The sequence below is a fragment of the Vipera ursinii genome (genome assembly GCF_947247035.1).
Source record: "Vipera ursinii genome assembly, chromosome: 1".
Lineage (NCBI taxonomy): Eukaryota > Metazoa > Chordata > Lepidosauria > Squamata > Viperidae > Vipera > Vipera ursinii.
The window spans coordinates 258,224,183-258,236,817 of NC_139512.1; the positions used below are offsets into that span (position 1 = coordinate 258,224,183).

A 12,635-nucleotide genomic window follows, 5' to 3' on the forward strand; every position below is an offset into this window, starting at 1 on the left:
TGGTGTAGAGACTAAAAAAGTTTAAATCCATTCTTATTGGGGTCACTAGGGAAACTATTATTGAATGTGTTACACATACTACATATGTGTACACACACACACACACACACACACACACACACACACACACATATAAAATAAATTTAAAAACTGGGATCCCGGTTGTAGACGTTTGAAGTTAGTAAAAATAAAAACGATGAACTCTGGGATATAAGAGAAAATTCTAATGGTGATCTAGGATCCGCCTATGGTTGCCATGGTGGCCATCAGATTCTAGGTCATCTCAGTCCCCAGAGAGAAGAGTGTGACAACTCAGAACAACTAGCCTGGGCAAATTTACTATCACCATCTCTTTTATTATTAAGCCTGATCTCAGTTCTCTCAGTACAAATACTTACGTAGAGAGAAGGAACGTGGGACATATGCAAAGAAATACCGTAAGAAAAAATACTAAAATAAAATAAATAAAATAAAATAAAATAATGAAACAAACACAACAAAACCTAAGGGAGAGAAACAGGAGCATCTGTTTTGCATGTATCTGGTGGACATGAAATGCTGACATAAAGTTGATTGGGCATTTTTTTAAAAAGGAGAGGGAAGCATTGTAGTGAAAATGTTCAGCGCTGCAACATTTGATACAGATTTTGCTTATACTGGGTATACTAATTGGAAAGTCAAGCATTTGCTTACAGTTTGGCGGTTCAGTTATATCTAACTACTAGCAAAGAAGTAGGCACAACAAAACTCAGAGGTGGAAGGACAATAATGAGCAGAAATAAATAAATAGAAGAAAAAAAATATTTAGGAGGTAAGAGATGCAAAGGAACAAAGGACCAAACTATCCAGTGGAAGATGGACACTTATTCACCACACAGACAAGGAAGAGAAGGTTGGTTTATATTTATTTATTTATTTATTTATTTATTTATTTATTTAGTTTTCTATACCGCCCTATTCCCGAAGGACTCAGGGCGGTTTACAGGGCAATATTTAAAAGACAATATAAATTAAGATAAAAATAGAATTAAAAAGAATTAAATTAATAATAGCCCAACAATAAAACAATGTTAAAACTTAAAACTAAACTGCTGCTTGACCAGATATTGATGCAAAACTGGGGTGGGGGAGTGTAATTGGGAGAAAGAAAGCTTCTCTCTCTCTCTCTCTCAAAAGTGTTGCAATATGGAGATATTAAAAGTGTACTGTCCAGCCAAGCACTAAGGTCAACTCAGAGCTATTGTTTAAATTAGCCTGCCTGAAAAGTGTATTACTTTGCCTGTCTGGTGAATGCTTCTCCTTGTCTTCTCTCTGATCCTGCAGTTTCCTCCTCTCCCCCCCCCACACCCCCCACTTGGGAAACTGCCAATTGCTCAGAGAGGTGAAAGTGAGGAGATGCGGGTGAAAGCTCCTTACTTCAGCAGTTCCTTCTCGTTGGCAGGCAGGATCTTTTTACACGAGCACAAGCCAAGTCGGTATTGATCAATGTCACCCCCTCCTTTTGACAAAGTCTCCAGAGACTGGAAAGAGCATCTTTTGTCCTTCAAAACCTCCTGTGAAAGAATTGCTGTAGAGGTGAATTCAGCAGAAGCCCTTGTTAAAAGATGTGCTCCGTAGCCTATGCAGAGGACTCCAAGAACACCAACTAAGGAAGTTGCATCAGGTCCCATTTCAGAAGAGTAATGTGTGGGTACTGTAATAGAACTGTCTGGGCGATTGAGTTTGAGCTGAGGTCAGCTATTAGTGAATGCTAGCGGACATTCATTACTTCTGAAGGACAAGACAGATTTATTAAGAAGCACACAGAACAACCAGACTGCTTGAAGAAGGGAAGGGAAGGGAAGGGAAGGGAAATTCCTTCCCCCCCATCTCTTTCTGTCTCCCCATCCCCTGGCCACAACTGTGATCAAGTCCTGTCCTTTTTCATGTGTGCTGCCAAATAGACTTTTGTGGGCAGCATCTAGGATTTTTTTGACCTCATCCCTGCTGACAGTTCTGCTTTCCCCATTTGAGAAGGTAGAATCTCTCCCAAGAAGCCCAGTTTAGCTAATTATGATGCTTAATCATTAATCATGAAGGCAGGAGCACTAGATTTCATTCTGGATTTGCTAGGGACCTGACAAATGCTGGGTGGACCGATTCATCTGAGAAGAGTAGTAAGTTGCTTTTCAGAAGATATGTTTCTTAGGTGGCGTATAACATGTGATTAAAATTTAAAAAGATCAATACCAATATGAAGTTAAGAAACAAGAATGTCATAATGTACGTGAAAGCAGTACATTTGATGATTGCTCATGTTAGCCAGATGTTCTTCCATAACTTGAAAACTTATTAATTAAAAGTGAAATAGAAGTGATTTATGGCCCATCTGAAGCACTATATGGGCTACGTCACCAACAAAACAGGGTCCCTCTGCCAAGTTTAATTCCCCCTTCAGCTTGCTCTATGAGCAAGGCCTCTGTAATCAACCTCAAAGCTTAAACAAGAATTTTTCCCCACTTGTTTCTCAGTATAATTTGACTATCGGCAGCTCCCATAGTCCTAGATGTCATATGTTCTAAATAAAAAAAAATACATTGAGAAGATTGGATGCATTTCAAGTCTGTGTTTTGGGTATACTCATCTTGTTCCACAAAAGTGTCTCCATTTTTCTCACTGACAAACTTAAGTTATGAGATAACACATATCATGCAGTAAATGCAGAAGACAAAGGCCACACCTGGAATACTGCATCCAGTTTTGGTCACCACGATGTAAAAAACATGTTGAGACTCTAGAAAGGGTACAGAGAAGAGCAACAAAGATGACTGGGGGACTGGAGGCTAAAACATATAGGGAACGGTTGCTGGAATTGGGTATGTCTAGTTTAACGAAGAGAAGGGTGAGGGGTGACAGGATAGCAGTGTTCCAATATCTCAGGGGCCGCCACAAAGAAGAGGGAGTCAAGCTATTCTCCAAAGCACCTGAAAGCAGGACAAGAAGCAACGGATGGAAACTAGTCAAGGAGAGAAGCAACCTAGAACTAAGGAGAAATTTCCTGAGTTAGAACAATTAATCAGTGGAACAACCTGCCTCTAGAAGCGATGAATGCTCCAACACTGGAAGTTTTTAAGAAGAGACTGGACAGCCATTTGCCTGAAATGGTATAGGGTATCCTGCCCTTCTTCTTCTTCTTCTTCTTCTTCTTCTTCTTCTTCTTCTTCTTCTTCTTCTTCTTCTTCTTCTTCTTCTTCTTCTTTCATAGATTAAAGGTAAAAGGTAAAGGTTCCCCCGCACATGCATGCTAGTCGTTTCCGACTCTAGGGGCCGGTGCTCATCTCCGTTTCAAAGCCGAAGAGCCAGCGCTTGTCCGAGGACGTCTCTGTGGTCATGTGGCCGGCATGACTAGACGCCAAAGGCGTAACAGAGTGAGCGCCTGTTACTCGTCCCAGCTTCTGCCAACCTAGCAGTTCGAAAGCACGTAAAAATGCAAGTAGAAAAATAGGGACCACTACAGTGGGAAGGTAACAGGTTTCATAGATTAAGCTTCTTTTAATCACTTTTACATATAGAGATAATGAACACGTCCACAGTATTTTGACAGCTACTGTACTCCAACATGTTACCACCAGATATGTTGGACTAGTTTCCATCAACCCAAACCAAATGAGCCAACAGTAAGATTTGATTGCTGTTGTGCCAGTAGATTGTTGTCTTAAAGATGTTCACTATGCCTGAAGAGATCCAGTTTCTAATCCACCTTCACCCAGAGAAGCTCACTTTGACCAGTCACTCTGCCTAACCTAATCCAGAGCTGTTATGGTGAGAGCTGGATCTGTCTCTCTCTCTCTCTCTCCCCCCCGCCACACACACAGACACCCCCCCCCCACCCAAACGTTCCAGGACTCTGTGATACTGCTGGTATGTTGCCACAAAAGCAGTACACTCTTGCAATACTTTAAACAACAAAATACATTCATTATTACAATAGAGCAATTCATTGTATGCATGGAATAGAGTCACAAGAAAGGAGTATTAAAGACTGTACAGTTTGAGAGAAAGAAAGCAGAGAAATATATAAAGGCAGAGTGTTAAATGCCTACTGCAATAGTTAGAGCACCTCCTGGTGGTTAGAAAATATCTCTGAAAAACACAATACAGATGCTGTTATGTGTGTGTCACTGTTCCATCCCTGAGTGACAAAGCTTAATACAAAAACTTCAGGGAATCTGGGGTATATTTGCAGGGCTTTGAAAGATAAATCTTGCATTAAGTAAGTCTTGCCTAGCACACAGAGAGTAAGAGATTTCAAAACTGCTGAAATCTATTTTAATTTTGCATAGCTCAAGGACATAAAAGTCCCTTCTAGATGGTTTGAAAGCCAAAGTTCACCTATCTCACCTCTCTTTTTCTTAAAAAACTGCAACATGCTTCAGAATCCATTGGATTGGCCTTAGAAATTATATGATACTGAACTCATCTAAAGCCTCACTTTGCTTTCGGTTTTGGATATTGCCAATAAAGGAGAATATTTGCTGCTCAGGGTTTAAGTGAGAGTTGCTGACTTTGGTTGTTTTCTTGCAGACTTACCTAGGTAACACAATCAGTGCTAGTAAGGAATGGGGTTTGTGCTCAGTTTAAGTGGATATTACTGAGTCGGCCTAAAGGTAAAGGTAAAGGTTCCCCGGCACATGCGTGCTAGTCATTTCCGACTGTAGGGGCCGGTGCTCATCTCCCTTTCAAAGCCGAAGAGGCAGTGCTTGTCCGAGGACGTCTCCGTGGTCATGTGGCCGGCATGACTAGACGTCAAAGGCGCACGGAACACTGTTACCTTCCCACTGTAGTGGTCCCTATTTTTCTACTTGCATTTTTACGTGCTTTTGAACTGCTAGGTTGGCAGAAGCTGGGACGAGTAACAGGCACTCACTCTGCTACGCGGCACTTGGGATTCGACCCGCCAAACTGCCGACCTTCTGATCGACAAGCTCAGCGTCCTAACCCACTGAGCCACCGCGTCCCTTTTTGAGTTGACCTAGAGATGGATAAAAAATAGTCTTGGCAAAGATTGGATAATTATGATGAACACACTTGAGATTCTGATTCATAAACTGCATCCTTGCTTTTGATCAATTAATCAGCTATTTTAGAAGAACCCTGATCTGTGACAGGACAGCCAAATGGAACACCCTTCTGAGTTTATACAACAGTAGCTGGAATGGTGTTTTCTACTTTCCCTATTTGGTGAATCTCGCATCCACCCTTTCCATGAATCCAGAAATGATTGCGCTATGTGTTTCTACCTAACACTAGTCTGATCACAGCACACATCCAGAAGCCATGGGCAATCAGTTCATAATCACAATGATGCCAAAAGTCAAACCAAGGTAAGCCATCACATGAATCCTGACCTCTCATACTTGCATTGCAAAATTGCACACAAGGACTTGGGGGAAGAGTTTGCATCATGTTACTGCAACACATTTGGCCATTTCCTGCCCTTTTCCTCCACAAAGACCTAGGCTGGAGTGTTTGTTTGTTTGTAACATTTGTATAGCTGCCCATCTTAAAGCCAATCACCAGGTGGCTTACAATTCTCCTGTGCAAGTGGAGAAGCCATACTTCCAAAGACTTGCTATTTCTAATTGCAGGTAACTACAGGAGTGGACTGGTCTGCACACAGTGAGGAAAGATCTGCCTGGTGAGAACTTTCTCTCTAATGCAAAGAAAGGATGAGAAACTTGAGACTGATTCCCAGTGACTGAAGAAGTCTGTCATAATCTCAGAAGATACAGAACATGCCATTAGAAGCTGAACAATGAGGAGAAATCAATATTAAGTATTTACTATAACTTAAATCTCCACCAGCATGCACAAGTATACATAAAACAAAATTCTAGGGCAGAAAAAGTCAATGAAAAAAAATATGTTTAAAGACTTCCTTGCATTAAATTCCCATCAAGAAAAAGTATCATTTGAAGCAGAATTTCCTCAATTCTCCTAAATAACAGGAAGTTCTGGTAATCTATAATACAGCTACTATTAAGTTTCCATTAATATTGGCTGTGATATTAGTGGATAATGTGTTAGATTTATTATTAATGACATCAGTGAATTAAAGGACAAACATTTAACACCCCAACTTTCATCAATACATATCGGATATCCAATACTCTTCAACATCACTTGGGAGTTTTGTTTGATGTTTTATTAATTCCCTTAATACTATTACTTTTCAGGTGACTTTGAAATGTTATCTTTTTGAGGATGATTCATCCGTAGTCAAAGACCTTATATAGACAAGGAACTTTAAGAATGAGTCCATGACACTGACATCTTAACTTGTGTCTAAATCAGCAAGAGATGAGTGTTCTACATTAAATTTCACAAAACTATATGAAATTTCAGATCAGATCCAACAATACAAGGAAAGCAAAAGCAGTTACTATATGATTTTGTTCAATATACAATCAAAACATTTACTACAATTTCACTAGATTATTGAATTAGGGAAAGGAAGTCTCAGAGCATTTTTATACATCAGGGGTCTTCAAACTTGGCCCTTTTATGACTTGTGTACTTCAACTCCCATAATTCCTGAGCCAGGCAGCTGAAGTCCACAAGTCATAAAAAGGCCATGTTTGAAGACCCCCTGTTATACATCCTCTGTAAAGCAAAGAATGGCACTCAATTTCTCATACAAATACAACACATTATTTTCTAAGAAAATGGACTGAGGACAGATATCAGCTGACATTTTATTGGAGAAAAGGAGTGAAAAATCATACGTATTAATTGAAGCAAATTGCCACATCAATCATTTTAATAGCGACATTGGCTTACAAACTTTACCAGGAAAACTGTCCTGTTGAGCAAAGAATTCAAGCTCATTCCTGAGCCAAATATAATGTTATCCATTACCTAATTAAAGTCACAGATCAGTACTCATTATGAAATGGAGCAGGACAAAAATATGGTAAGCCAAACAGAAGTTGAAGAGGGGAGGGCCCCTCCCAATTTTCAAGGATTTTGGAGTTCATTTTACTTGAATCAAAAATAATTGAAATCACACATTTCTATAGGATGCTAAGAAGAAAACTAAAAATAATTTTAAAAACCTTAATGTGCTTCTTCACTAGGGATTCTTCATCTCATAATTCACCAAAATATGCTGATTGAATAGTCTATGGATTTATATCTTAGGGAAACATCCAAATAAAATAAGTGTCTCACTCATTGCTTTCCAATCTGTTTATCCGTACTAGTTCTGCGGATTTGACTACCGCTGTAGTTTTATACATCTCCTCTGTCCTGATCATGAAAAAGCACCCCCAGTGCACATGAACCTTAGCCCCTCCCTGAAGAATGTCCTCTCACAATCTGAAGCTTGCTGTCGGAAAGGTCTTAGTATTACAGGGTATCTGAAGGAAAGAGGACAAGTGACGCTGTGCATGTCACGAGACAAAACGATGCAAAAATGTGACATTGTAACACCACAATTTGACATGATCTGCCCTCTATCAAATGCATGTGCTTAAAACAGGCATAAAAAAAGAGAAGCATTCCCAATCTACTACAGGATTTCCCAGTACTGCAGAGATTTTAGACTAGCTCTCAATGAAGAGAAAACCCAGGAAGGTGGTTTATTTTTCAGGCCTGCTGCCTGCACCTGGAGAGCACTGAGTTTATTTCACTTTGAACATAATACTCCGATAGCACCAGATTTTTACCTGATATGTAAAAGTATGCTCTTTTTTTTAGAACCCGGTTCAATTTTTAAAGACCGTGTTAGGTTGCTTATTATTTGCAGCATTATTCCCACATGAAAAATTAAACCACTTATAAAAGTACCAACAATATACAGTATGTCTGAGAAGGTATAGCAGACATTAAAGTTTAAGTTTTAGCACTTTTCTGAATCTCTTCATCCCAGTCAAAGTCTAGCACTGCATCGTCCAGGTCAGTTAGTGAGAACAATGATTTCCCTGGAATCCTGTGTGTGTTTCCTAATTCAAAGCACTTCCGGGTGGGTTCTGCATAATCTTTCTGAGTCTTCAATGGCTGCCTTTCTCTCACTTTTTCATTAGTGGCGACATTCGAGGAAACTGGGGATTCGTCTGATGGCGTAAAAGCAAACTTTGCTAGCCTTGCTAAAGTGCTCGGGCACACTTTTCTTGAATCTTGACCGTCCAATTTTTCTGATCTTGCCTCCGACATTTTTGTGAAAGAAATGGCTGCGGCTTTATTTGGCTTTGGCTTGTCTTCCTCTTTCTTGTTTTTACGGGCTTCTTTATCCTGGCGTGTGTTTCCTGTGTCAAGACTGTAGCTTTCCTGGTGTTTATCAGGATCTTCTTCCCTCAGATTTTCTCCTTTCGATGTACTTTGGGTAAAAAGGTCAGGGCTGTAAACAGTCTCTGATTTGTGATGTTCCCCATTTTCAGGAGACAGGCCAAGCTTAGGCTTTTGTTGAAAGGAAAATTTAGCGAACTTAGCGGGGGCAGCTTCTGAATTCTCAGGGACCCCAGGCTCATTGCAACTTCTTACTTGGTTGGTTTGGTTTCTATTTCGCTTCCGATTTAAAGTTGTTGATGTCAAAGGCCTTGAAGGCACATTGTGACACAGAGAAACCCCAGTATTTCTTTTAGGACCATCTGGGATAATTGCAAGATGAGAAGATAATGAAGGTAGATGATCCTCCGTCTTGGAATCTGCTATACTTGTACAAAATCTCTGGATGCTTTCAATATTTCTCTTCCGCCACTTCTTAGAGGCCCTTTGAGTAATGACTGAGGTAGGTGTGCTAGGCGTAGCATCTGAACGTTGATAAATTGCTCTTGAAGGGGAATTTAGAGGCTTTTCCATCTTCTCAAGGGCAAAAATAGTCTGTGTACAAGATTCACCCTGGTCTTTTTTTGTCATTGATATCCTCTTCTTGGTTTGCTCAGCTTCTCTTAAAGAATTTGTCTTTTTAGAAGATCTACTATTCATCGTTTCCACAGCCAGATTTTCCTGAGATGTTACTGCAACTGGAAAATTACAAGTGACCTTCTCAGCTTCCATGTTACTTTCTGATATACTATCAAACCAGTTCAAGGTGTTATCACTGTTACTCTCCTTGAGACTCTTCAATTTTTCTCTAACTTGGACATCGTTAGATACGTGTCTGGTTGGGAATCCCAGATGCGTATCAGCATCAGAACTTATTTTGGCTGACAAAGGTTGTGACTGAATATTATTTTCTTCTTTTTGTAAATGTTGGGAATGAATCTTCTGCTCTAATTTCCCAAACGTGTCATTGCTTAAAGATACTCCTTTGCACTCCAGAGACGGGCTTAAATTTCCATTCTGTAAAAACCTACAAAATTAAAAAGAAAATATTTTTTGCCAAAATAAAATGCATTTTTAGAAGCTTTGAAATATAGAAGTGATGTTTTTTAAGGGTGCAAACATTAGTAAATACATAACTTTAGGATTTTGAGTTAAAACAGAGTAGAAGATTTGCTTTTTGTGAATACATGTAGTCCTCAATTTACAATTATAACTGGGCTCAGATCTATGGTTGTAAGTCATTGTATAAGTAACATGACCTGACCCTTTTTAAAAACTTTTTTTTGTAGTGGTTGTTAAGCAAATGCTGTGGTTGTTAAATGAGTCCATTTCCCCAATGGGTGTTCACATGACTGCAGAATACTGAAAACAGCCATTAAAATGACCTGGTTGCCAAGTGCCTAAAATGAAATCATGTGACTTTGTGGGTGGCAGTGAGGCCATTGTAATTTTAAAAATGGATCATAAGTAGCTGTGGGGAGGTCCATTGTAACTTCAAAAGTCATTAAGCAACCGGTCGTAAATTGATGACTACCTGTAAGTAATACTCAAGCAAATCATTCCTCTACAATAAAATTCTGTCTTTATTTACTCAAGAATAAATGGAGTTTTTTCTATCATGTGTTTAGGACTGCAATCCTGATTACTGATATTGGTTTTGCATATAAATAAGCAAGTAACAGAATGATTCTGTCTGATATTGTTAATTATTTCCACCCATATGCCTTCAAGACCATAGCCTACAGGAAAATATTATTATTCATCACTTCACACATTGTCATAGCAGCTGATGTGTAATTTGATTTAAAGCTGAGGTTTTTCTTCCCAAATGTAAATATTTTGCACCTGTCAAGCCTTCTTAATTCTTCCTGCAGAAGGTGTTGCAACTCCAGCTTCTTCAAGATTAGTTCACACTGCATTCTATATTGTTCTACCGGATTTTCAGGAAATGAAGTGTGGAGGGCATTAGCGCCACCAAGAAGTGCACCTCCCTAAAGCAAGACAAGAATTGTGATGCAAAAACTGTTTTTGTGAAAACTTCTTAAATTAAACATGGTAATAAAAACTTGATAAAGTTTGCAAGCACGGAGCAAAATTATTTATTCAAAAAAGCCTCAGAATTTCAGCTCATGCTTTCTCTGTATCCTGGGCTTAAATATGCTTTCAATTCTACCTTGCTACTCCAAGCTCATTTCTTTGCCTCGCTACAAATAGTACTCTGATTACATAAATATCACACAGTAATGTCTTGAAAAGTCATTTAAAACAGAACAATATTGTGTATGCAGAAAAAAATTATTGTCAAGGTACATGGATGTGACCCATTCCAATTTCCATAACTGACTATGAACAAGAATGGACTTTTATGCAAAGTGACAAGATCTGGAAAGTGGGGAACATGTTTGTTTGTTTGTTTAAAAAGTATGTGTCTACAGTTTGTGATCCCTTATATCATAGGCAATTGTTTTTGTTACCTATAGTATATAAGCAAACTTACCTGCATGGAGGATTCCATTACTGAAACCACAGTTATTGCATCTTCTATAGTTACCATTTCCCTGAACATCAATCGAGCATGTGCTGAAAGACAGGTTTTAATGAAAATCTATAAAAGCTGATGAGTAAATTGTTACATGGAATAAATGCTCATACGCCTAAGTTTTATTAGCAACACCCAATACATACCTCTATCCTATTTTATCTAATCCAACGTACCTGGAATGTATTTACTAGCTTGCTGAAGTCACAGGTATTTAATATTGTACTGCTGTTTCAGCTGCTTTTTAGAGTTAAGTGATCAATGAAAGGGCAATTTACTGATGTAGTTAAAATCTTGTTCTCCTTTGGAATTGTTCTGTTATCCTGTTTTATTTTGTTTAATTTCTGCTATTTTGCCTTTGCTGTGCATGTAAGGTTTCAAAATGGGGTATATCATAAACATAAGTATCTAATACAGGTACATATCTTGTCACTTTATTTCTTTACCTATTATAATCATCCTATTTAATCAGAATAGAGCTGGAAGGAACCTTGGAGGTCTTCTAGTCCAACCCTCTGCTCAAGCAGGAGATCCTATACCATTTCAGATAACTGGCTGTCCAGTCCTTTCTTAAAAACCTTGAGTGGTGAAGCACCTGCAACGTCTGAAAACAAGCTGTTCCATTGGTTAGTTGTCCTCACTGTTAGGAAGTTTCTCCTTAGTTCTAGGTTGCTTCTCTCCTTGATTAGTTTCCATCCATTGTTTTTTGTCTTGCCTTCTGGTGCTTTGGAAAATAAGTTGATCCCCTCTTCTTTGTGGCAGCCCCTCAAATACTGGAGTACTGCTATCACGTCTCTCCTAGTCTTTCTTTTCTCTAGACTGGCCATACCCAATCCCTGCAACTATTCTTCATGTTTTTGTCTTCATATGTTTTTGTCTTCTAGTTATTAGAAGCATCTCTATTTCACATACACATCTTTTAATGCTTATACCTCAAAACCTCTGAGTTCACACTAGATGAAAAAAGAGCCATGGTGGCACAGTGGTTAGAATGCAGCATTGCAGGATAATTCTGCCGACTGCCAGCAGTTCGATTCTCACTGGCTCAAAGTTGACTCAGCCTTCCATCCTTCCAGGGTTGGTACAATGAGGACCCAGATTGTTGGGAGCAACATGCTGACCCGGTAAACAATATAGAGAGGGCTGTAAAGCACTTTGAAGGTGGTATATAAGGTTAAGTGCTATTACTATATTCTGTCTTTTGATCAGGTAGTCTACACAACATTCTCTCCTTCCATTCTTCCCAGCGAGAACTAGCCACCAAGACAAGGAGCAATGGATAGAAGCTTAAAAAAGAGAGAAGCAACCTAAAATGAAGGAGCAATTTCCTGTCAGTGACAACAATTAACCAGTGGAACAGCTTGCCTCCAGAAGTTGTGGGTGCTTAATCATTGGAGGATTTCAAAAGATTGGACAGTCATTTGTCCAGTATGCTATAGGGTCTTGTGATTGAGTAGGGGATTGGACTAGAAAATCTCCAAGGTCCCTTCCAATTCTGCTATTCTGTATTTTGTAAACTTAAGCAAGTCCAAATTATTAATATCCATAATTGCTTACAACTTCCATGAAAAAAAATCAGCCACAATTTCTAAGCTAGGATCATTTCAGAGTATACGTAAGAGCACATACCCAGTAGAAGAAGCAAAACAGTGATTTTTGTCACTGATAACTACTGAGGGTTGATGGTGAAAATCCCTCAGTTATATTCTGGGGAAATGCAGGTAACTATAATTCTGTTCCAAATTGCTGTATGGTAACCCATTCCCGAAGTAACGAAAAACTTTATGTAAGA

At 39.0% G+C, this 12,635-nt stretch overlaps 1 protein-coding gene across 1 annotated transcript in view; it reads right to left on the minus strand.

The window, feature by feature from the left end:
• Positions 1–6,726: 6,726 nt before the first annotated feature.
• The window catches only part of MCM9 (minichromosome maintenance 9 homologous recombination repair factor), a gene marked incomplete at its 5' end in the record, with an annotated part of 35,298 nt that continues 29,389 nt past the window's right edge, over positions 6,727–12,635 (minus strand). The window contains 3 exons of the mRNA XM_083355492.1: positions 6,727–9,331; positions 10,150–10,295; positions 10,802–10,884. Coding sequence (XP_083211618.1) covers positions 7,873–9,331; positions 10,150–10,295; positions 10,802–10,884 — 1,688 coding nt within the window. The 3' untranslated portion in view covers positions 6,727–7,872. The remainder of the gene's footprint in view (positions 9,332–10,149; positions 10,296–10,801; positions 10,885–12,635) is intronic.